Below are 26483 nucleotides of genomic sequence, written 5' to 3' on the forward strand. Positions count from 1 at the left end.
CCTAATATTAATTGAGGTAATTGAAATATGACCTTATAGTTGTTTCTTTTTTTCTTAGACAAATATAGGGAATTTAAATAGTTATCATTACGGAACGTCTTAATTTTACACAAATCCTGAATTTTTTGTACGCATATGCCCTGTTTATACTTTCAGCTTTATGTTCTGCATTAATTCTACTGTTAAAGGAGACATGATATATAAAGTCGTTTTTAAAGAATTAAAACACACACACAAAAAAACATTGAATTATTACTGGATATTTCTCATCATTTTAAACATCTAAAGAAATCCTCTGAGAAATAGTTTGTCCAGGCCTGGCACCTGTAGCTCAGTGGCTAGGGCGCCAGCCACATACACCAGAGCTGGCAGGTTCGAATCCAGCCCGGGCCTGCCAAACAACAGTGACAACTACAACCAAAAAACAGCCGGGCATTATGGTTGGTGCCTGTAGTTCCAGCTACTTGGAAGCTGAGGCAAGAGAATCGAGAATTTTAACACCAAAAGAGGTGTTAAAATTATTCTTTTAAGCCTGTAGTCCCAGCTGCTCGGGAGGCTGAGGCAAGAGAATTGTGTAAGCCCAAGAGTTAGAGGTTGCTGTGAGCACTCTACCCCACGCCACGGCACTCTACCCCAGGGCGGTACAGTGAGACTCTGTCTCTACAAAAAAAAAAAAAAAAAAAATTATTCTTTTAAAAGTATATAAAATTTCAGCCCAAGGGTTTGAGGTTGCTGTGAGAGCTGTTGCCACAGCACTCTATGCAGGTGACAACTTGAGATTCTGTCTCAAAAAAAAAAAAAAGAAAAATAGTTTGCATGATTTATTATAAAATACCTAAAATTATTCTTTAAAAAATATATAAAATTTCAGAAATTTAAAATTATATATCACTTAGAAAAAAAAAGTTTCCAGAAAGATATAGGCTGTACCTATCCAGCTTTGAATGTAGGGCCTTAAGAAAAGAACCAAAGAAATTTCTACTTTGCCTTCATCTCAACGTCAGAGATTTTTATGGCCAACTCTCATTTATGTCTTGGGCATATTGTAAATTAAAAATTATTAGTTTGCCTGTATGTATTTTCATATGCAATTTCAGTTAATTGATAGGATAGTATATGTTTTTGTTCTTAAGTAACAAGGTGTTTCAGAGGTTTACTAATAGCCAAGCAATACATAAACAACTATATCTTGCTTAATCTTTGCCTTTTTTTTTTAAGAGACAGAGTCTCACTTTATCACCCTTGGTAGAGTGCTGTTGCGTCACAGCTCACAGCTCACAGCTCACAGCAACCTCCAACTTCTGGGTTTTAGGCGATTCTCTTGCCTCAGCCTCCCAAGTAGCTGTGACTACAGGCGCCTGCCACAACACCTGGCTATTTTTTTGTTGTAGTTTGGCAGGGGCTGGGTTTGAATCCACCACCCTTGGTATATGGGGCCAGCATACTACTCAGTAAGCCACAGGTGCTGCCCTTAATCTTTGTCTTTTAATTCTTGTTTTTTACAGTGAAGACAATGTTAGTTATTATTTACTCCTTCATAATGATATTATGTTATTCTAGCTTTTCAAATAATTAAAAGAGACTTCTGGAAAGTTCCATAGATATGTATATAAATTTATTATTGTTCTGACTTCATATCATTTTTTTAAATTTCTCTTAAGTAAAATTTAATCATGGTCTGTAGGAAAAATTTCCTTTTTTAGGGTCTTGGCAGTGATCCTCTTTGCAGTGGTGATGGTCATGACAGAAGGCTTAATGCCTGTAATCACAGTACTTTGGAAGGCTGAAGTGGGAGGATGCTTCAGGCCAGGAGTTCCAGACCGATCTGGGCAACATAATGACACCTGTCTTTATGAACAATTAAAAAAAGAAAAAATTAGTCAGTGTAGTGGTGTGTGCATGTAGTCCTACTATTCAGGAGGCTAAAACAGGAGGATTGCTTGAGCTATGAATTTGAGGTGAGAGTGAGCTATGATCTCATCACTGCACTCCAGCTTGGGAGACAGAGCAAGACTCTGTCTCTAAAAACATAAATAAACAAACAGAAGGCTTTTGATTTTATTGAAATGTGTTTGATAGACTAAGGCTAAGCCATAAGACAAAGAAGATTCATAGGACAGAGGAATAAAGAAGTCATTGATGAAACCTTAAATCCTGGAAACAAATTTAGAGATTGTCTTCTTAAACCCTGCTTGTAAAAGGTGGAGAAATCAAACAAAAGAGGTGTTTCTGATGATGCTTTTGTGTATGTGCGTGTATGCACATTTTGCAAATCAGCTAGGGGAAGGGAATGAAGCAGAGTGGAAGTGGTGGGGATTGAAGAAAATACAACACAAAAGAAGACACAGAGATGAAAGATGGGATCTGACTGAGCTGATGGCTGCAGCCAGCCCCAAAGAACAAAATCAGCTTTATTTTGTAGTATCTGTACAGGGTTGTCTACAGAGAAGTACCATAGACAATATGGGGAAGTAGCATAGACAAAAGACCTATCTTTGGTCTTACAGTATGATTGGAAAATGTAAATGACATTAATAAAGACAAATCATCCTGTTAATGGTTTCTACTCAACTTCATTAACATATAAGAAGAAGTAAAAAGGGAAAGATCACAAGGATCTCTGCATGATTCTCAAAAATTAACTAGACAAAGAAAGAGCTATGTGACTTCTGGCAGGGGGAGCATGAAGAAAGGAATATGGTTGTTTTGGGAAAGGAGGAGAAGCAGTTGGGGGTTCATTCCCTGAGTTCTCCAGGCTGTGGGGGGCCTGCTGCCTCACTGCCCGCTCTCCACATGTGCATGCGTGTGTGTATGTGTGGGAGGAAAAGCAGGAGGGAGAGAGAAAAGGGAGAGAGGGAGCACAATTCTTCCATTCAGCATATGATATTTTACTAATTGTCTATTATATCATGTATGCCAGGGATATACCAATAAATAATAAAGATTGTAATATATGTTTATTTTTATGAATTAGTAATTCTATTATAAAAGATAAACATGTTTTTAGCTAGCACAATATATGTATGAAGACTTAAGATGTTTTACTGAAGTAGTAAGATACATAAGTAGTTAATAGAGTATATATCATTAAATATAGACAGAAAGGAAGAGGGTCAAGAGATGAGATACCTAATGTTCATGAGGCACAAAATATACAAGAGGAGCTAAATATTCAGAATTCATAGGTCCATGAAACATTGAAGGACTCACACATTGTTCATGAGTCCTTAAGTCAGCCACACACTGGGAACACCAAATTTTCTACTCAAGAAACAAAAATAAAATTATGGCTGTTCAGCAGATTAATTGGTGAGCTACTCAGGTGGCCAGGCATATGCATGTCCCTGTCTATCCCACAGGACCGGACTCGGTGAAGTAAGGGAGATCAGATGTATGAAAATTGTGTGCACTTGATTCACTATCTGAATCAAGTGCACACAAAACACTTCCAAAACACTTGCATTCTAAACTGTTCATTTGCTCATCTTTTTACCCTTGCTTCTTGCTGTTTAGAACTAGGGTCTGTAATTGATTGAATAAGCTGTGATTTGAACATTTGACCGCATATTCTGTGGTTCATCCTCTGGGAGAGCTTGCATAGTACAGTATTTTGGAGGCTATCAGGGAGGAAAGTATTTTCTCACATGATACTGATGAAGACCCCCCTCTCATCACAGAAATGTAGGGGAGTTACTTTGACTAGTAACATGAAGGAAGTGAGAAAAAATTAGGGCAGGTACATTTTATTCAGAGGGAAAAGAAAGTCCAAGGGGCACACTGCTCAACATGTTTGAGGAACATCAAGGGGACTGTAGAGACTGGAATAAAGGAAGCAAGTGAACAGCCCTGGGGGGATGAGGTATAACGTGTCACTTTGAGGCCAAAGGATTCAAAACCTCGAGGACAAGGTAAGGCCCTGGAAGTTTCTGAGCTGAGGGAGCAGAGGATCTGACTGAGGGTTTAAGAAGGATCTCTGATTGCTAAGAGGAGCATAGACTGCGGAGCACAGGGGTGGGATCAGGCATACAGGGTAAAAGCTGCTACAATAACCTGGAGAGAGCTCAAAGATGCCAAAGGACAGAGAGTAAAGGGCTTCAGGTCTGAATTGATTTATCCATAGGTTATGGCCAAAGGTGTCTTCTTTCTCGATCTTATCACTCTGCACACTTCTGCTAAGTTAAAATCTCTAAAATGTCACTCTCCCTTTTAAAAACACTTTTCAAAACAATGCTTTCCTTCTCCTCACAAATGAATCTAGTTAGCTTAGGCACTGCATTTCTTAAACCTAGAAAGCTGGTGCCTGTTTTGAGGAATTTACCCATTCTGTTCCATTTCTTTGACTTAGGACAAGCCATACTAAATCCTGACATATCAATTGAATAGATCTCATATGTAAAACTGTATAAACCCTGACCTCCTAGAAGGTCAATAAACACAGGTCACAACCCCTACTGTTACTCCAAGATCTGCCCCAGGGTTTGTCTGTGTGAACCCAGGCCTGAGCCTCTGCCCTCAGGCATCAGGATTTAAGGGTTCTCCAAAAATTAATACTTAGAATCCCAGTGTTTTCTTATAAATTTTCCTAATTTCTCCACTAAAAAAAATTCCTTCTTGCTAGTATATTTTTGGCTGAAGCACTTATCTTATTTTTCCTCTTACCAGTGGAAATTCTTACACACTTGCAGGGGGTAGAGTTACTAGTTCTCATAGTCTATCCCCAGCTACTACTTACCATGGTTCTTTGCATTCTCAGGCCCATAATAAATCCTTGTTAAGTGTAATCACTCACATTCATTGATCCCCTAGGACTATTTATGTGTATGTACAACTTTGTAGGCAATGATAACAATTTTGTATTATTATTCAAGTCTGGAAAGTTTTCTTTGTGTTTGATTTTGCTTTTGGGTACCACACGTCTGCTTTACCTCATGCAGCCTCCCAGAGGCACCACCTTTATGATTTGGTGTCAATATTGAAAAGGGGGAGCCTCTAAACTAGGAGTTAAAAATTGGAAATTACATAAACTGGTCATCTGCAGAAGTAACAGACATTTGAGATGGCATGGAAATTTATGGATGATGAGATCAGGTATTTTCCACACCAAGCTTTAAAATGTAATTCAGATAAGTTATGATCACTTTAATTTTAAGTGCCCAAGACAATGTCATTAATTGAAGGATGGTAGACTGCATGAAATGTAGAAATTAGTGAAAAAAGAATTAGGCTTGGTCAGTATGTTTCTTGCAATCTCTGTAGAAGGGAGCATTCTGTTTCCAGTGAGGAAAACATAACTTTTTCTAGATTGGAAAAGGTCATGTATTCAAGAGACATAGCTTGAACAATGTTCTTTAGGGGCGGCGCCTGTGGCTCAGTTGGTAAGGCGCCGGCCCCATATACCGAGGGTGGTGGGTTTGAAAGACTTGGGGCAGGACCCCCCACTCTGCCCTGAGCTCTGACGACCCCAATCATCCGCAAGAGACGGCACTTGATGCAAATAGCAAGAGGATTTTATTCCAGCATGCTGGGGCTTGACTTGCAACTCTTTTAGGAGCCCAGGAGTCAAGCCCTGAACAGCAGGTTTTACAAGCTTATAAAAGCAAAAACCACAAAGTAGGGAGGGGCAGCAGACATAGCAGGGGCTTTAGGGAGGGGTAGCAGACATAGGGGCTTTTCCAGATAAGAAGAACTCTGGTTCATTACTCATCTGTCTTAAGACAAGATCAGCAGTTAAACATTTGCTTAGTTTTTTTCTTTCAGAACCAGTTACCGGTTATCTGCTTCAGCTCGGGGCTATTTCCTAGGACAATTACAAAAGGTCACATTCTTATGGTAGGGGGTGAGGGGTGCTGCTACATATCTGGTCCCCCCCCCCGCCTCTTTTTGGATTTGGTAGTACTTTCCTTCAGGTTCAGACCCAGCCCGGCCAAACTGCAACCAAAAAATAGCTGGGCGTTGTGGTGGGCGCCTGTAGTCCCAGCTACTCGGGAGGCTGAGGCAAGAGAATCCCTTAAGCCCAGGAGTTGGAGGTTGCTGTGAGCTGTGTGAGGCCACGGCACTCTACCGAGGGCCATAAAGTGAGACTCTGTCTCTACAAAAAAAAAAAAAAAAAAAGAAAAAGAAAAATGTTCTTTAGGATCAGATTCTTTCATATATTTCTATATTCCAATCTGTTCCTTTCTGCTCAATAAATTCTTCTTTAGGGAAAAAAATTGACAAAAAAATTACTCAGGGCAAATCATGTGGATTCTACCATATGTAAGTGTGAAGCTACCATATATAAGTCCCAGTGTTAAACAATAAGGTGACAAACTGATTTGAATTCACTCAAATCAATTTCCCATGGCTGATTTCAGCCATGTCATAAATTCATCAAGATTGTTTCCGCAACAAAGGGTTTCATGCTTTGCTCACCAATGTGTAAATAACTCACAAGATATAGCTTTGAGTTCTTCTCTCTTTCTATTTTAAGAGTTTTAACTTTCAATGTAATGGAGAGTTATGGACATGATATATGAACCTTGTGTAGAAATGCTAAAATTTCTTCTACATATTTCTACATTATCCACACAGATTTTAGCCACCCCTTCTCCTATTCTTCTAGGACATCGTCTTCCCTGCTGATAATCTCAAGTCATTCCAGCCATCCCTGAGAGCCATAACTTACATGTACATATATAAGTATAGATATGTAGATACATAGGTGTATATATACACACATTTTGGGGACCAGCCTTGACATGCAGTGGGTTTACTTCCTAGTGGCCTGGTAGTGTGGGAGACAGAGCAAAATTATAGTGAAATTTATTAATGAGAGTTATAGAGAATTAATAGAGAAATAATAGACACAGACAAAGAGATAGGTTTAAGAGCAGGGGGGCTTGTGAGGCAGCACACACTTTTTTTGTGAGGTTTCCAGCATGCTGCCCCGAGTGTCAGGCTAGTTCTGTATTTATTTTACACATCAGCGTTACAATCATAAATCTTATGAAAGCAAGGCAAATAATCCCGTCAAGGTTCTTGTTGCACTTGCATTTCTACTAACTAGACTGATTACATTAATTGCATGGATTTACTTGTTGTTGTTTTACTGTTTTAAGGTATATGGTCTTAATATAAACAGTCTTGATAAGGAAGCCAATTAGAGGCTGACTCAAGGACCAAATCCTAGCTGATCCACAGTCACATACCACAGATGTGATGCTCTGACAGCCTTGTGTCCAAACAGACTCCTCTGACCCAATTAAGATGACAGAAGAAAAGAGATGTTTCTTCTCCTTATCTGGTCTGGAACAAGTCTTCCTGTGTTTAAGTTTAAAGAAAGTGCTCTCCTGGAACAAACAGCCCTGCCCTGGCAGAAAGCAGATTCAAGGTCTCCACCCAGCAGCAGCGTGGCAGCTGTGGGGGGAGGGAGGATTTAACAGACCTGGCTTTAGAATATTAAAGTGATAGGATCTCCCGCTTTGTACTCAAAGCCAGGAAACTGAGTCCGAATCAATTCTTCATTACTGTCCCCCTTGGTCCAGACTCTGTTCCCTAATCCTAATAATATTTCTAATCTACGAACAAATAATAATTGAATATTGATTTCAAACTTATAAAACCATTATTACTAGTAATGCAAGCACATCAAGATATGACTCTTCCCTTAAGTATTCCCACATGTACTCTATACACACACACACACACACACACACACATATATTCTCTGTGTGTATTTCAGTAGCTTCTGTAATTCTTATCCTGGCCTGGAAAATGTGTTTAGTTAACATAATCCCCCAAATCTACCTGTCATTTTCACTCCTGGATTTCATCTGCTGATTCCCTTATTATGTAAAACAAACCAGTACAAGGATTTGCTACTGATTATCTGTATTAATTAACAGAGACGATGAAAGGCACCTGTGCTGTGAAAAGTCATAATGACAAAACCCAAATGTATGGTGAAGCTGCTGTCTTCAAGTATTTTGGAGGTATGATAGTGGGAGAAGAGAAGATACATAAATGGAAAAGAGTATAACTTCTATTCTAACAGTGTTGAGAGAGGGATATATGCACATACACCTGCATAACATATATCAACATACATGCATACAACCTTCAGAGAGATGTTACAAAGATTTTGTGGGCAGCTGAATAGACATGAAATTTATAAGAGCTGGAGGATTTGAAGGAAGACAAAGTTCAGCTATGCCTTAATAGTCAGGAAGGGCTTCAGAGAGTAACTGAGACTTGAGAGGACTTTGGAGGATAAATAAAGATTTAGATAGGTGGAGAATCTGGGGAAAAAAAACATTTAGTTAATTGGATTTCATTAAGTATGAATTCTATTCATTTTGTGCTAAATGCAGATTCAATACACCAAATTCTTCACCAATGTGAAGAAACTAACTAAACTAACTGATATGAAGCCCCATGAGAATCCTCCCTTCCTGGGAGTTAGCCTTCTTAGTTCACAGGCCTTAAGTCTACAGACTGAGGAGCAAGGATATCTGGAGATTGGCTGCTGACTCTTAATTTTAGCCAAAATTTTCAGTTCTCTGAGTTCATGGACCCTTTTTTTTTTGAGACAGTCTCATTATGTCTACCCTTGGTAGAGTGCCCTGGTGTCACAGCAACCTCAAACTCTTGGGCTTAAGCGATTCTGTTGCCTCAGCCTCCCAAGTAGCTGGGATAGCTGAGACTACAGGCGCCCGCCACAACGCACGGCTATTTTTTTTTTTTTTTGGTTGTAGTGGTCATTATTGTTTGGCAGGGCTGGGCTGGATTTGAACACACCAGCTCCTGTGTATGTGGCTGGTGCCCTAGCTGCTGAGCTACAGGAGCCAAGCCAGTTCATGGACCTTTTTTTTTTTTTTTTTTGGCAGGGGCTGGGTTTGAACCCGCCACCTCTGGCATATGGGGCCAGTGCCCTACTCTGTTGAGCTACAGGCACCACCCAGTTCATGGACCTTTTAATGGCCTCTGTCAATCTTCTTTTTCTTTTCCACCTCTCTATAACAAATTACTAATACTTAGAAAAACACTATTAGGTTTGAGTTTCTCATTTATGTTTCTCTTTATTACAAACTATATGATTCTTGGAACTCTTATGAAAGGATATTTTTCCCTTTCTATTCTATTTTTCAGTACAGTATTTGACACATAAAGATAATATATATGCATCTACTTAACGTATAAAGCAAACTGTGTCAAACATCCATGACCAAACTTCTAACTCTGAACCCTTGCCCTGCCTTTATTACTTATGTAGCCACTGCCTGATATTTTAAAAAGTTGTCTCTTAAAAATGTTATCATACTTATGCTTCTGTATACACTTAAACAATATATAATTTGGTTTATTTTTGAGCTTTATAAAATGGTATAATATATGAACCCTCTCTCATGCCTATAATCCTAGCACTCTAGGAGGCTGAGGCTGGTGGACGCCCTGAGCTCACAGGTTGTAGACCTGTAAGAGCAAGACTCCAGTCTCTAAAATAGCTAGGCATTGTGGTGTGCCTGTAGGCCCAGCTACTTGGGAGGCTGAGGCAAGAGAATCACTTGAGCCCAAGAGTTGCTGTGAGCTATGACGCCATGGCACTCTACCGAGGATACAAAGTGAGACTCTGTCTCAAAATAAATAAATAAATAACAATTAAAAAATGAACCCTCAAGAAATTCAACCATGTACTGTGCAGTTTATTTTCTCTATATAGTATTCTATCATATAAATGAATGCCAATAAATGTATTTATTCTTTTGACCTGTGATTACTTCTAGTGTTTCGATATTAAGAACTGCACTGGATGGGTGGCGCCCGTGGCTCAGTGAGTAGGGCGCCGGCCCCATATGCCGAGGGTGGCGGGTTCAAACCCAGCCCCGGCCAAACTGCAACCAAAAAATATCCGGGCGTTGCGGCGGGCGCCTGTGGTCCCAGCTGCTCGGGAGGCTGAGGCAAGAGAATCACGTAGGCCCAAGAGCTGGAGGTTGCTGTGAGCCGTGTGACGCCACGGCACTCTACCCAAGGGCGGTACAGTGAGACTCTGTCTCTACAAAAAAAAAAAAAAAAAAAAACTGCACTGGTCTATTCTTGCATGTCTCCTGTTGCATATGTGCAAAATACTCTCTCATGTATACACCTAAGAGTCAAATTGTTGGGTCACTGGAATACCATAATTGGATAAAAGACATTATCAAAAACCTCAATATTAAAGAATTCCCACACTTGATTACTGGCACAGACCAAAATAGTGTTAAATATGCCATTTAAAGGCTTAAAATGGAGAAACTCATTTTGATTTCCGGAGAGGGGAGAGTGTTGAGGGATAGTGGGGAACAGCCCTTCTTCTGCTCTACTTTCTGATATTTATTCTTTTCTAAATTTCTTATAGTTAACAAATAAATAATAAATGCAAGTGACACAGAGAGAAAAAAACAAAGGAGGCACCCAAACAGGAAGGTAGGAAGTAATCATGTTTATAAAAAGGAATTCTACTTAAGAGAAACAAGGGAATGGGTCAGGCACTGTGGCTCACGCCTGCAAACCTAGCACTCTAAGAGGCCAAGTGGGATTATTGGAGCTCTGGAGTTCTATACCAGCCTCAGCAAGAGCAAGACCTGATCTCTACTAAAAATAGAAAAATTAGCCGGGCATAATGGCATGCGCCTGTAGTCTCAACCACTCGGGAGGCTGAGGCAGGAGGATGGGTTTAATCCCCATGTTTTAGGTTGGTATGAGTCAGGATGAGGCCACAGCACTCTAGTCTGCGGCAACAGAGTGAAGACTTGGTTTCAAATAAAAGAGAGAAAAGAAATAGGGAATGGATAAAACAGGGTTCCTTCCACAAATCCACAACACCCAGTTTTCCTATTTAGAAGTCACAATAGGAAACAGCGATGAACTTTTTTCAAATTGCCCGTGGCAGCGTCTAGATTGGCCATTGATACCAAGTAGGACTCGGATTGACGCGGACAATACTTTAAATTGGGTTCAGGCTTTTTTTCCTTTTGCTTTTCTTGGCAAATCCAAACTCCAGAACAAGGCAAGAGAAACAGCACGACCTCCCAAAGAAAACGAAAGTAACGAAATGTTTGTGCCAAGTGGCTCATTCAATAAAATGCACACGAAAATGAAGGATAGAGCGCCCAATACATTACTAACAATATTTTAGCAGGTTGACATTTTTAGACAAGTGTAATTTGTTTTGGGATAAAGGGCATTTAATCTTTGGTTTGTCTGCTAACCTTTTTCTTGACATAAATTCACGTAAAATTGTCTCTAGCATTACTGCAGCGTGCAGTAGAAAATGCAATGCAAAGTAATTTCCTAACAAGTCCCCCAAAATAGTGAAACTAGGAGTTGTCCTTTTCAGCAAGAAATATCCCCTTTAAAGAAGTGACGTGCTAGCTCTCTTTGGAAGACTGAGTGGCTCTGAAAAGAGCCTTTGGGGTGTGGGAGAAAACTGACCGATAGCTCCGCAGACCTACAGGTCACTTGGAGCTGGTGTACTTGGTAACGGCCTTGGTGCCTTCGGACACAGCATGCTTGGCTAGCTCTCCAGGCAGCAGCAGGCGCACAGCGGTCTGGATCTCCCTGGACGTGATGGTCGAGCGCTTGTTGTAATGCGCCAGACGAGACGCCTCGCCTGCGATGCGCTCAAAGATGTCGTTGACGAACGAGTTCATGATGCCCATGGCCTTAGAAGAGATGCCGGTGTCCGGGTGGACCTGCTTCAGCACTTTGTACACGTACACGGAATAACTCTCCTTGCGGCTGCGCTTGCGCTTCTTGCCGTCCTTCTTCTGGGCTTTGGTCACCGCCTTCTTGGAGCCCTTCTTAGGGGCAGGAGCGGATTTCGCAGGCTCAGGCATGATCAGCAGCAAACGCCCTTCTCACAGCTCTTGAAGCGAAAATAGCAACGAGTCAAGAGTGCCTAATCAATGTAGCAGCGAGCCCAGTAAACGTCATATAATAACTTTGTCCAATCAAAATAAGTGTATTTCAAACGACAATTCTATTGGTTTAAGAGCAACTGTATTTTTAGCCAATGGCATAGCTTCGTTTTTGCATCCAGCAATGACTATAAGTAGTGCGGCTCTGAAGAAGTCACTCTAGGTTACGCTCAGGCTTACTTACTAGGTGTCCTGTCTGGACCAGGCAAGCAGGGCGGCAAAGCTCCGGCCAAGGCTAAGACCCGCTCCTCACGAGCCAGGCTGCAGTTCCCAGTGGGCTGAGTGCACCGCTTGCTCCGCAAGGGAAACTACTCCGAACGGGTCGGAGTTGGGGCCCCAGTGTATCTAGCGGCTGTGCTGGAGTACCTGACCGCTGAGATACTGGAACTGGCAGGGAACGCTGCACGCGACAACAAGAAAACGCGTATTATCCCGCGCCACTTGCAGCTGGCCGTATGCAAATGAGGAGGAACTCAATAAGCTGTTGGGTAAAGTCACCATCGCGCAGGGTGGCGTCTTGCCCAATATACAGGCGGTGCTACTACCCAAGAAGACTAAGAGTCACCATAAAGCCAAGGGCAAATAGAGGCCTGAAGTAATTTGCTATTCTTAATCGATTTTCTATCTAAACCCAAAGGTTCTTTTCAGAACAACTTACTTTTTCTCTAAGTGGAGCTGTACTCAACATTGTGTAATTGCTGAATCCGTTTCCTATCTTTCTAGTACAGTATCATCGTGCCAGTAAAAAGCAATGGCTTTTTTAAAAAGTTTGTTTTGTAGCCTAAGTATAAAGGGCAAAGCTAAACTAAAGTGCCCTTGAAATTAAATTGTCTTGGAATACCAAAGAGATTAAGAGATTAAGATTAAGAGATGAAATACGATTTAGGTACCTCTTTCTTGAGGGTAAATTAAGGAACCTATGAGTGTTTAGTCCTTTTACACCAATTCTAACTGGACCTTAATTGAGAGATCTGTTGGGGTGTCAGGCACTTTTCTAGATGGGAATACAGTACTAATACAGTTAATGTCTACAGCAATTTGAAGTTAGCCTAAACAAATAATTTCATAATGTATTGCCAATGTATAGCCTACGTAACTGATGGTCTGGGATTACATTTAGGAAGACCATCTAGGAAGAATGTGTTACCTAAAAAATATGGTGTAAATTGAGAATCTTGTAAATCACATTCTTTACCTTCCGTCAGTCATAATGGTCCTGTTCGAGTCAATTTTCACTGTTCGCTTTTTACCATAATTCAGTGCCTCAGCTCAAGCCACTTTAGCTAGAGAAGTGCTATTCTCCATGTAATGTGAAGGCATTTCTTGTCTGTTGAAATCAATTTATTGAGTCTCTAGGAATATTTGTAACTATGTATTTAAATCTCAATCGCAATCACATGCAAATAATATGCCTTGGACTAAAACAACAATCAGGTGTGTGTCACCGGCCTCAATTAATTATTTGGAGTTATTTTGAGATATGGCCTCACTTTTGCTTAGGGTATGGTGCAGGGGAACTGTTAGGGTGAAAGAAAGGCAGGCCCAACTCCATTTTGTTGTAATTCATTCCTGAGAATCAGTAGGGAGGCAAAGCAGGCCTGAGTCCATTCTGTTTTGTTACATTTTATTGTTTTAAATAAAATCGGTTCGGCTTGCCTCCCCGCTCATTGCATGGTATTTTAAGTGGACCTGGTTAGAACTGTTAGAATTATTACTATTGTGTTGAAAGTCACTACCCTCGTGACAACAACCCTCGATTATGTTAAGCTAGTCTTCATACCATCTGTATATGATACTGAAATGTTAAAAGAACAAGCTTGACTCCATTTTACTATTTACTCCCTTTTTCCTTCAAAACTAGTTCCTCTTGTTTGCCTTCCCATTGGTAACTGTAAATGTATTTGCTTGTGATTGTGGCCCTAGTGATTATAGCTTTTTATGATCATGCCCTTTACAACCCTTACCTGTAAGTTCCCCTCCCTGCATTTCCCCCTCTAGGACATTGTGGTTTGTACCTATTTTGTAAGGAAGAAAAATCACTAATGGCTCTCCTGATCATAGCATTGTGAAAAATGACTAACCGCCCTACTCTCGTGTATTCCTCCTACCCCTTTAACTGCTGTTCTCGCTTTTGTAATAACGCTTGCCCCCTGGAAAAGTTTTGCCCTATAAAAACCAGAGCCACAGACAACTCAAGGCTGCTTTCAGAAACCTCATGTTGGGACACTGAGGCAGTCGCTGGCTAGCTCTTTAATAAAAGGACTCCTCTTTAAATTCGACTTGTCTGGCGGTGTGGTCTTTGAGAGACTCCTGGACATAATAGCACAATCTCAGCTCAATGTAACCTGAACTTCTGGATTTTAACAATCCTCCCACCTCAGATTCCCAAAGTGCTGGAATTACAAGTATGAGCCCTTGCACCACCTGGCTTTGCCTCTATTAATCCTGTCAATGACTTTCGAGATTATACTGTAAGGACCAAGAGAAAACTTTCCCTTTACCCTTTAAAGATTCACTAAAAATCAACCGATAAGAGGCAGATTAAGAGGAGAAAATGGCATACAACTTTTTTTAATGTGCACAGGGAGGAATCACAAAGTGATTACCCCAATCCAATTCCCCAAAGGGACACAAGAGATGGGAAAGGTAGACAATCCTTTTTTTTTTTTTTTTGTAGAGACAGAGTTTCACTTTATTGCCCTGGGTATAGTGCCGGGGCGTCACACAGTTCACAGCAACCTCCAACTCCTGGACTTAGGTGATTCTCTTGCCTCACCCTGCCGAGTAGCTGGGACTACAGGCGCCCGGCTATTTTTTGTTGTTGTTGTTGCAGTTTGGCCGGGGTCGGGTTTGAACCCACCACTCTCAGTAGATGGGGCCGGCGCCCTACCCACTGAGCCACAGGCGCCGCCCCAGACTATTCTTTTAAGGGGCAGTAAACGATTAGTAGGGAGAATAAATGGACTACAGAGACACATTAACTTGTAAATAATTGTTTCTGAAATTTAAATGAGCTGGAGAGGCAGGGGTCATCTTGTGGAAAAGTCCATCCAGATGTGCTAGCGTTTTTTCAGTCTTCCTTTCCCACAAATAGATAGTGAGGTAACTGGGAGGGGAGAGAAGGTAATTGTGCTTTAACCAGTTTTCAGTTTTTAAAAAGCCACCAGTCAGATGAGGACATTCCAGACAGTCCCTTCCTGCATTGGGGGCTAGGGGAAACTAGGTTAGAAGGATTTTTTTTTTCCGGAGGCCTTTTAATTTTCAAAAGCATTCAGCTCGCCCGAGTGCCATAGCTGGGGGAATCTTTTTCTGTACCTGAACAGTTCTGTTATTACCCTAATCTCACTTTGTAGATGAACAAAATTTAGAAAGCATAAACTAGTAAACAAGTCCGGTCAGTAAGAAGATTCAATTGAAAACCAGGTTTTCCTATCTCCAGAGTTTTAGCTCTTAACCACTTTCTACAATAAATGAAGAAAAACAGGTTTCAAGAGGATAGTTGTATTAATAGCTTTACAATTTTCATTATTGTTATAAGAATTTCAGAGTATAACTGTATTTGTTTTAAAAAAGACAAAAACTATATGCAAAAATTATTCCATATTAAATATTGTTGAGAACTAAATCTTTAGGTGGATCATTTTTTAAAAAGGTTTTTAAAAAAACCTTTGTTTATATAGTGGTTAGGGGGGAAAAGACCTAAAAACACTGTTTCTGGTTATAAGAAGTTGTTCTTTTAAGAATTTTAATTCTACTCCAATTTATAAATTTAATGTAATTATCTCAAAATCTCAGAGATTCATTTAAAATTCACAAAATGATTGAAAAATTGTTCAGGGCTCGGCGCCTGTGGCTTAAGCGGTTTAAGGCACTAGCCACATACACCTGAGCTGGCAGGTTCAAATCCAGTGCGGGCCCGCCAAACAACAATGACGGCTGCAACCCCCCATCCCCCCCAAAAAGCCGGGCGTTGTGGTGGGCACCTGTAGTCCCAGCTACTTGGGAGGCGGAGGCAGGAGAATCGCTTGAGCCCAGGAAGTTGGAGGTTGCTGTGAGCTATGATGTCACCAGCACTCTATCCAGGGCGAAAGCTTGAGGCTCTGTCTCCCCAAAACCCCCCCCAAAACCCCCCCCAAAACCAAAAAAGTTGTTCAGAAAAGAAATCCAGGTGAAGCTAGATTAAGAAATTTGGAAAAGAAAATAGGAGACCTGCAGTTAAAATTGTAAAGCCTTTAATAAAAACAAAAATTCAAAATTTTAATATAATAAGAAGTAATAGAAATTTCAGTATTGGTCCCAAGTATAATTAATTTACATAATTAATGTATGATTAATTTACATAATTATACATTTATGTAAACTGTGGAAAAGTTTATCGTTTCAAAAATCTAGTTGATTAACAATTACTAGAAAATTGATTAGCATTGTATTGAGAAATCATAAGATAAACAGACGTTAAAAATCATTTTTCTCTTTAAATAAGAGAAATTGATTAAAATATAATCAATGTCAAGAGATTACAAATGGAAAAAATATATTCATTTATCTGTTCCCCCAAATATTACTAGCTGGCAGTAACCTGGTTGTGATGAGATAATATGTTCTTTTATCGCTTGTCATTTTTGTGTACTTCCCACAATATCTTTCTTTTAGCATTCAAAAAGTAATTTTTTAAACCCTTAAAACAGTAACAAAACAGTGCTGTAAAACCAGGCAAGACACACGCCTTTTTGGTGGTTGTGGGGAGTTAGATTTTTCCCTCGCCCAACAGGGCGGGAACTCCCGCCTCCTTTCAGGTTCTCAATTCGGTCCGTCAACGCGCGTATAAAGGGCTGCCTCACTGCTAGGCTTTCATAAGGCTTGTCAGTCTTGTGACTTCGGGTTTTATAACCATGTCTGGACGCGGCAAGGGCGGGAAGGGCCTTGGTAAAGGTGGAGCCAAGCGGCACCGCAAAGTACTGCGAGACAACATCCAGGGCATCACTAAGCCCGCGATCCGGCGTCTGGCTCGCCGTGGCGGAGTCAAGCGTATTTCCGGCCTCATCTACGAAGAGACTCGCGGGGTGCTTAAAGTGTTTCTGGAGAACGTGATCCGGGACGCTGTTACTTACACGGAGCACGCCAAACGCAAGACTGTCACCGCCATGGATGTGGTGTATGCGCTCAAACGCCAGGGCCGCACTCTGTACGGCTTTGGTGGTTAAGTATACTTTCGTTTCTGTTTCCAACCAAAAGGCCCTTTTCAGGGCCCCCTATCTTCTCACTTGAGGAGCCATTACACTTCTGGTTTTACTTGTTCTTCCGCGTCTGCGCAATTCAAGCCGCCATTGGTGTGTGTGTCTGCGGTGACAAGCTAGGTAAAGATTGATTGGCTAATTACGATCCAGCCAAAGGTTAACGTGATGTTAAAAGTACCGTAAAACCTTAGCACTACTCACAGTAAAGCAATTGTGTCCTAGGCCACAATTAAGGTATTAATTGTGCGCTAGAGTTAAAACGGCATGAAACAACCTTTCTGTGACGACTGGTTAGCCTGTGTATGCTATAGAAAGTGATGGGCTGTACACTCCTCGCTTAGGCAGTTAATGAAACATGGAGTATTCAATATACCGGAGACTAAAATTTGGGTGCTTGTTGACATGGAGGGCTGGTGGTTTGCTGTGTTAATTGGTGAGCTTTGGTTGAGATGTCCTTGGCTCCTTGTTCTGGTTCTAATCAGCACACCGAATCTGGAAGGTTTGTAGAGTACTTAGAGAACAACTGCAAGTAATTCCCACGAAACAATAGGTGAGGATAGGATGCTATTGAAAAGCTTTTTAACTAAGGGAAAAGTAGTCGCATTGCTGAAGGGTTCTACAGGATAAAATATTTGGTAACCCTTCAACCCAGAAAGACTATTAAAAAGTGACTCTTGGTACACAGAGAAAGAGGGATTAAACGAGAGTAGGATATTAACCCAGTTCTAAACTGGAAGGCCTTCCTTAGGAGGCCTCAGAAGTTAGAAAAAAAAAAAAAAATCCAAAACCAAAAGTTGAAAACGTGGGTGTTGGGGGGAAAACAAGCTACAGCAGATTTACAAACTGAAGTAGCAACTGCTGAAATACATACCATACAGAGAGAAAACAAGATTTATATATTTTAAAATTTAATAGATGCGTGTGTTTAAACACATGCAAAATTTAAGGAAGATTATGATTAGAGGCAAAACTTGGGAAAAATTAGAAAACTGTTTCTTAAATTTTCACTTGGCTATCTCTTAACCAAAACAAAACCCATCACTTTTGTTTTTTATTAGGAGAACACAATTCTCTTGCCTCACTTTGTAAGGTCAAATCTTTCCAACTGAGGAATGCTTCCTTGAGGACCCTAGAGCTATCTCTTTGAAATAACTTTCTCTCAGTTTCATAGGAAGAGATGACCCTAATTTCTTCTATTATATAATTCCAAATCCTAATATTAAGTAGATTGTATTCCTTGACTATATAAAAGAGTGAGATTTTTTTTTCTGACTTTGTAAATCCCTTTAACAGGTTGCCTGTGAAATGCATCACATTCTGGTTAAATGCTAATTCAATAATTAAACTTTTGTTGCTCCGCGCCAGTAGCACAGTGGTTATGGCGCTAGCCACATACACCCAGGCTGGGGGTTCGAACCAGTTATCATTGTTCTTTTTTTTTTTTGTAGAGACAGAGTCTCACTTTATGGCCCTCGGTAGAGTGCCGTGGCCTCACACAGCTCACAGCAACCTCCAACTCCTGGGCTTAAGCGATTCTCTTGCCTCAGCCTCCCGAGTAGCTGGGACTACAGGCGCCCGCCACAACGCCCGGCTATTTTTTGGTTGCAGTTTGGCCGGGGCCGGGCTTGAACCCGCCACCCTCGGTATATGGGGCCGGCGCCTTACCGACTGAGCCACAGGCGCCGCCCCCCGTTATCATTGATAACTGCAACAAAAAATAGCTGGGTGTTGTGGAGGGCGCCCACAGTCCCAGCTACCAGGGAGGCTGAGGCAAGAGAATCGTGCAAGCCAAGAGTTTGAGGTTGCTGTGAGCTGTGACACCACAGCATTCTACTGAGGGGGACATTGTGAGACTCTGTCTCAAAAAAAAAAAAAAAATTTTGTCCACATCCTCTATGGAGAAGTTTTCTGGATTGGAAGATGTTGTTTGGGGTTATATTTCCCCAAGACCTTCTAAGGGTCTATGGCGTTATAATGATTTCTTGAATATAATTTTGACAAAAATTGTAACTTAAAAAAAGCTAAGTATATTGTGCATAATTTCAATGTTATTTTTATGACTAATATTTTGTTTTTAGAAAACTGACTTATGTTCATATCTTGTAATGAAACATAAAACAAATATAAGAAAACATTTCGGTATTACCTTTTTCAATTCAAGGTCCGAGATTTTGACTAATGAAACTGTTATTATGCTACTTATATCTAAACTATATTTGGAATTTCCTAAGTGACCACTAGACTACACATATTTGATTCTGCTTTTTATAAGTGATGACATAATTTATATCTGTAATTAGCCATATACAACTATGAGAGCTGTTCTCTTATATATGCACAATATTAAAAAAAGAGAGCAAATCAAAAAAGCAAACTAGCATCCCTGAGTTAACTAGATAAAAAGTATTTAATATTAGTAGGGTAGGCACAGTGGCCTGTGTTTATGCCCTACTTTGAGAGGCTTGGACAGGGGGATTGCTTGAGGCATTATAGCAAGGCTCTGTCTCTACAAAAAATATAAAAAGTTATCTGGCAAAGATGAATAGAAAATACTTACATTCATAGAAAAGAATAGCACAAAACTGCTACAAACTGATTTTATTCCTAGGTATAAATGACATTATTTGATGGTAACAAGTTAAATACTTTAAGTGATATATAAAAAGGGCCTACAGATTTTTCCACTGTCTTCACTATTGATAGTATGACACTAAAAGATTCTATTCTTCTCTATATTGATAATGTTGATTAATACAATAAGCCACTGACCTAATGGCTTCTGGTACAAAATATAGGTCTGAAAGTGAGTTTTCAAGGCACATCTACAGAACTTTAAGAGAGGACTGTACCAGATACCTGCCATACTCAACCACAGTCTATACTGATATTCTTTTCTTTTTCAGTCTTTCATATGATTTATTTTCTCCTTTCAATAATAGTATAATATCCAAATTTTGTCTTAACTGGCGAATCTGTAAACAGGTTTATCCATCCCACTTATAGGCAAGACAAATGCTGCTTCTTGAAAAGGTCCCACCATTGACCCTCTGATCTTCAAACGCAAGTTACCCCTTTGCCTCATTTTATCTTCACGGTTGTGCAGCCACTTCACTGAATCTCATTCTAGACTTAAACTTTTCCATGGCTTCCCTGATTTTGCCCTGTTTTTCACACAGAATGTGTCTGATCTTTACTGCATTGCCACCACCTTTGGGACCCTGAGCCTTTTTGGCAGAACTTTATCACTTCCAAAGGCTGCTCCCCTTTCCCTTTTCCAGAACGGGTTTTTCTCTGGGCAGCATCTTTGAAACTTGCTGTTGAACTCACAACTCTAATATTCTTGAAATTCTATTGTTTATTTTTTTGTTGTTGTTGCAGTTTGGCCAGGGCTGGGTTTGAACCCGCCACCCTTGGTATATGGGACCGGAGCCCTACTCGCTGAGCCATAGGTGCCGCCCACAACTCTAATATTCTTGATTTAAGATTTTTTAGAGCATAATAAAAGCAAACTGCTTCACTCAAGATCAAGAAAGCAAAAACTAATGAATTTGTGGCTGAAGTTTCTTTTTTTTTTTTAAACAAAGGAGCTTTTATTTTTTTGGCCAGGGCTAGGTTTGAACCCGCCACCTCCAGCATATGGGACTGGCGCCCTACTCCTTGAGCCACAGGCGCCGCCCAGTGGCTGAAGTTTCTTTATCAATGTCTTCTTAAGATACCTGAAGTTGCTACTTTTTTCAAACTGCCTCCTAAAATTAAAAAATATATATTCTATGCATCTTCTGATAAATTGTTAGGAATACTTAAGAATAGTAACTGTAGGAAATATATGATATATAGATATATATATACACACACACACACACACACATATACTGGCCTTTCTACACAATAACGTAGAAAAGGGGACATTATATAAAATGCTTTTACTAAATCCCATTACTGTTTGTAAGGATACAGTTTTTAACTTAAAATTTGGTTAATCCTTCTTAAAACCAGAAACTTTTTTTATTTTTTCACTATATCATTAAAATAGATCAAGTTGAATAAAAGATACAATTTGAAATACTTTATTGTAAAATACCCATTCAAGGGTCTGATTATATTTGATAAAATGATTAGTCTTGGTTTTTTGACATTTTGAAATATTCATTTCTTATACTACTTGAGAGTATTCAGTTCTACAGAGAAATGTGATGGATGAAACTAATGTGTTCAGTATAAACAGTAACTAGAGCTTGTGTGTTTAAATATATAAAAGAATAAAAGATGAAGAGATAAATAATATTCATGAGATACTGTTACCTGAATTTCTTTCTTCAGTAGGTCCTTGGCCTTAGGGATCTGGAGAATGAACCCACTAACCACAGATCAGTAGTAAGATACGATTTATTATACGGAAAAGAATACAGAAGAAGCACCAGAGCTCTTGGCAGAGAGAAAGACCTGCCAAGTTGGAAAATCTCCGTCTGGGTCCTTTGTTTAGGGGTATACATATTTGCATAGGACCTAGGTCCTTTTTATTTACATTTGGCCAGAAGGTGGTAATAAATGAATGGATACAGTCCCTTCCACTAGGGGCAAGGTGATTAAAAGCATTAATAAATGGATACAGTTCCTTCTGCTCAGGGCAAGCAAGGTGAATGAGCCATTCCCTTCTTGAAATTGCCCAGGCCTAGGAAATGTGGGGTCCCTGTTCATTCCTGAATGGGAGGAACACTGTACCACCCTTAGGCCTGTGAAATGCTCACAGGGGAGTATTGCAGCCAGAGGAGGCTTTCTAGGTCCAAGGGTGGCTCTGGGGCTGGCACCAGCAGCAGCCTGGGCTGTTCTGTGGTCTCCCTCAACTTCCCAGGGACCCGTGGGCTTCCACTGCAATCGCCCCTCTCTGTAGCACTTGGTTCTCCAGCCCTCACCTCCAGACATCCTGCTGCACCAATAGCCCCGAGGCAGCAGCAAGGCAGAAGGGTAGGCAGATCCTCTGGGCGCTGGCTGGGCACCCCTTCCCTGTATCAGTATTTTAATTCATACAAAATACATCTGGGTACTATGCATGAGGTACATATGACACTGAGCATTCATAATATAGTAAATATACTCAACACGTGCCTTAATTCAATAACTCTGGTGATAGTCATTATGGCTATCTTTTGTTCAAGAAATACAAAAAACTACATGGCTATTTGGAAGGCTTACGGTGAGGAACAGTTGTAACCAGGTATATTTGTCTCTCTTCCATAGAGCAGGTACCTGTCACTGGCCCAGAGTACTCAGCATTTGTGGGCCTCCTTACTCAAACCTGGACTCCCATATGCACATCATCAGTGAAGAAGTAAAACAAATAAGATATATGAACATTGTACTCCTGCTTATGTATCTCATTTATTTTTTCTTGCTGCAAGTTTAAATTGATTTAATGAACATTCATTGCCCCCCCCATTTTAATTTGTTCTGAGTATTTTTGGGCCATGCTAGTGTATTTGGAGACTGCGACGATATCAAAGTAACTTCCCACAAGACAGTGGGGAGTCAGGAAAACATCAAGGAGGCTGAAGTCAGTAATCTGGGGATGATAGTCACTTATACAGTGAGTAGCATGGAAGTATTGAGAATTGGTCAGTTTCCGTATGTATCTTCAAGGCCAACAAGACAAATCCCTAGGGAGTTGCATATAAGTATGAAAAAAGACAAGGATAAAGTTACTTCCAACTAAATGAGGGTAGTTCTTCAATGGAAGAAGATTGGAAGGGGGACTATCAAGGGTTTTATTTTGGACTTGTTAACCTTAAGATGTCTCTAAACATCCATGTGAAGAAAAAAGTAAGGGGTTGGACATGTCTCTGAAGTCTGGGAGAGAACCCTGGGCTGGAGATGTAAAACTGGATGTCATTGATGTGCTAATGGTATTTAAAGCCTGAGCCTGGTGATATTTCCAAGGGAGTGAGAGTAGAGAGAAAAGTTATAAAAACTTAGCTCTGTACCATCCAAAGTTAGGGAAGAAGAGATGAACTACCAACAGATGTAGAGCCACTGGTAAGGCAGAACCAAGTGAACAAAACATAGCAAAGAAAAATTGTTAAGATCAACTATGTCAATGTTTATAAAAGGTCAAGTAAAATGAAGATTGACAATTGGCCACTAGATGTAGCAAAGTGGAGATTGTTTATTAGCTTATGTTTAGACTTCTAGTAATACCATGAGCAAGATTTTATTATTGTTGCTATAACACTGTGCCAAGTACAGTAGCTGAAGCACAGTAGTCATTCAATAAATATTTAATGAATGAATTAACTTTCTCTGTTGAGACCTCTCCTGAGTATATTAAGGACAAAATTTTCACTACCTTAGAGTCCTAAATAAGTAGCAAAATTGCCAAATCCATGTAAAGTAATACGTGGTCCTTCTTAGGGCATTGAGTCATGATACTTTTTTCTGTTAAGGTTTTAGAGTAAATAGAAATTATGGTTTCTTTTTAAGGGAATTTCCCAGTATAGTTGGAGAGGAAAACCAAGCACTTGTCCTAGCTTTCTGGTATCTTAACTCCAACTGTTGAATCTAGCAAATGTTTTCAGCTAGATCTTTGCATGCAACAATCATTAATCTGTTAGTCATAGATAAATTAAAAGCATAGGTTTTGACTTACATGCTTTCTCGGGAGAAAGATAAGAACTTCTTTCCTTTTTCTTTTTTTTTGGTAGAGACAGAGTCTCATTTTACGGCCTTGGTGAGTGCCATGATGTCACATGGCTCACAGCAACCTCCAGCTCTGGGGCTTACACAATTCTCTTGCCTCAGCCTCCAGAGCAGCTGGGACTACAGGCACCCGCCACAACACCCGTTTTGTTGCAGTTTGGCCGGGGCTGGGTTTGAACCCACCACCCTCACTATATGGGGCCGGCGCCCTACTCACTGAGCCACAGGCGCTGCCCAAGATAAGAACTTCTTTTGGACTGGATATGGTAGCTCATGCCTGTAGTCCCAAGCACTTTGCGAAGCTGAGGCAGGAGAATCACTTGAGGCCAGAAGTTCAGGACCAGTTTGAGCAACATAGTGGGACCCCATTTCCACAAAAAAAAAAAAAGAAGGAAAAAAAATTAGGTAGGTCTAGTGTGCAGTGGCTTATATCTGTAATCCTACTGCTCTGGGAGGCTGAGCAGGGAGGATGACTGGAGCTCAGGAGTTCAAGACCAGATTGAGCAAACTGAGACCCATCTCTACTAAAAATAGAAAAATTAGAGGGGCTTGATGGCCCCGTAGTCCTAGCTACTCGGGAGGCTGAGGCAGAAGAATCATTTAAATCCAGGAGTTTGAGGTTGCTATGAGTTGCAATGAGCCCATGAGTTCAAGGCTGCAGTGAACTATGATCTTGCCACTGCACTCCAGCCTGAGTGACACAGCTAGACTCTGTCTCTAAAAAATAAATAAAAATTAAAAATATTCAGAAATCCTGAATGTGACACATAGCCTCTCAATACAACAATGGATATTTATAAGAAAGAATAATCCATGCTTCATCCTTTAATGTGGTTCAGAGCTTTGGGAGCTCAGAGTTCAACAGCCTTTTGAGTGTGTTCTGTTATTTAAAGGTGAAGTTGATAAGAAGCTGGTATGATACTGAAACACAAGATTTCTCCACAAACTTCAAAGCTCCGTGGGACCAGTAAATAATGGGAATTGCTAATAAGTCATATCTGAGATGACCCAAACCTAGAGATTCTGATTTAATTGGACCAAGGAAAGAACCAGTTTATATTTAAACGAACAAAAAACTTTCCCCTCTGTTTCTTATATGTGGTCATTTAAGAGCCAAAACACTGATCTACATGATGTGTGGTAAGTAGAAAGGTAGTGAGAATATGGAGTTAGGGAAAGATGCCGTAGACGTTCTTAGAAAGGTAGGGAAGGATGCTGCCCTTCATTTATCACCCAGAATAAGAAGTACAGCTAAAGAGAAGGTATGATACTGTAGGAATAATCAAGATAATATCTCCATTTGCAAAAACTGAAAAAATGTACAGAGAGTGGAATATTTCTTTTGGTTTCATAACAGACTAGCTTATCCCCTAAGTCTAATTACACAATAGCTGGCTGAATCAGTAGTTCTGGAATGTGATTTAAATAAAAGATTGCTCTCACCCAAGGGTCACAAAGTCAGATGAAAGGCATAAATGAGTAGTATTAAGTGTTTCATGTTGTACTGCGTGTCAGACAATGTTCTTTCATTTGTCAACCTTCATTTAATCCTTACAACAGCCCTTTGAGCTAAGTACTATTATCTTCACACAATTGTTCAAATAAAGAAATGGAGAATTTAGAGACTATCTGTACCTTAACTCAGATTCCCACAACTAGAAATAAATTTGATCCCAAGTCATTTGCTTCTAATGATTGTGCTTAAACATTTCACATCTCTTTACTTTTTGATAGTACAAAGTTGTAAAACAGAACATTTACATCTTGTTTTTATTTATATTTTTTTACATCTTAAAAAGATTGCATTCTTTATGTCCAAAGAAAAATTTGGTCCATTAGTAATTTCAAAGCTTACAATGTTTCAAGATTTAAAAATATGTGCATTTCATACAAAAACCTAAAATTTTTAAAAAAAGGCTTGGTGTCTGTGGCTCAAGTGGCTAAGGCGCCAGCCACATACATACACCTGAGCTGGCAGGTTCGAATCCAGCCCAGGCCCGCCAAACAACGATGGCTGTAACCAAAAACTAGCCGGGCATTGTGGCGGGCGCCTGTAGTCCCAGCTACTTAAGAGGTGGAGGCAGGAGAATGGCTTGAGTCCAGGAGTTGGAGGTTGCTGTAAGCTGTGATGCCATAAGCACTCTACCCAGGGCGACAGCTTGAGGCTCTGTCTCAAAAAAAAAATTTTTTTTTCTAAAAAGTAAAAAACATATCTGCACTTCACAGTTGGACCACAGATTTGGTATTTCTGGTGTATATGAACCAATTTTACTGTCATTTGTTCCTTTTGAGTTTTTTATCACTAATGACTCACATTCATCATTTTACCATCACAAATAGCACTTAATGAGTGTTCATTGAGCCTCACCAAAAACACCAAAAAACATTAGCCTTACTTACTAGATTCTATTCATGAATTCAAATTTAAAATCTCACATGGAATTAATTTAAATATCAGTCACTGATGAATAAAGAAAATGTGGTATGTATAAAATGAAATACTATTCAGTTTTAAAAAAATAAAACCTGCCATGTTCTACAGTAGAAGCTGGGAGGTTTAAGTGAAATAAGCCAGGCACCCAAAGACTATTGCATGACCTCACTTATAAATTGTAGAATGATG

At 40.1% G+C, this 26483-nt stretch overlaps 1 protein-coding gene and 2 pseudogenes across 3 annotated transcripts in view; 2 read left to right on the plus strand and 1 right to left on the minus strand.

Moving 5' to 3' along the window:
- Nucleotides 1-17879, plus strand: part of LOC128594308 (uncharacterized) — a 68993-nt pseudogene extending 51114 nt beyond the window's left edge. Inside the window, exon 3 of the transcript XR_008382531.1 lies at nt 16801-17879. The product of XR_008382531.1 is annotated as an uncharacterized LOC128594308 (transcript). The remainder of the gene's footprint in view (nt 1-16800) is intronic.
- Nucleotides 1693-12006, minus strand: LOC128594300 (histone H2B type 1-C/E/F/G/I). Of its 2 annotated transcripts, none has more exons than XM_053602989.1 (2): nt 11449-12005; nt 1693-1848 (listed from the first exon to the last, which is right to left on the minus strand). In XM_053602989.1, the coding sequence occupies exon 1, from the start codon at nt 11850-11852 to the stop codon at nt 11472-11474; it is 381 nt and encodes a 126-aa protein (XP_053458964.1). In that variant the 5' UTR covers nt 11853-12005; the 3' UTR covers nt 1693-1848; nt 11449-11471. The 2 variants fall into 2 exon arrangements, with proteins under 2 accessions (XP_053458964.1, XP_053458963.1); XM_053602988.1 differs by lacking the exon at nt 1693-1848 and adding an exon at nt 10226-11042 and having other exon boundaries at nt 11445-12006.
- LOC128593779 (histone H2A type 1-D-like) lies at nt 12058-12660 on the plus strand (annotated as a pseudogene).
- Nucleotides 17880-26483: the final 8604 nt, after the last annotated feature.

This window comes from Nycticebus coucang, chromosome 9 (assembly GCF_027406575.1).
Source record: "Nycticebus coucang isolate mNycCou1 chromosome 9, mNycCou1.pri, whole genome shotgun sequence".
Classification (NCBI taxonomy): Eukaryota; Metazoa; Chordata; class Mammalia; order Primates; family Lorisidae; genus Nycticebus; species Nycticebus coucang.

Excerpts from the sequence above, each read along its gene's own strand:
- LOC128594300 (XM_053602989.1), bottom strand. The coding sequence starts at position 11,852 with ATGCCTGAGCCTGCGAAATCCGCTCCTGCCCCTAAGAAGGGCTCCAAG.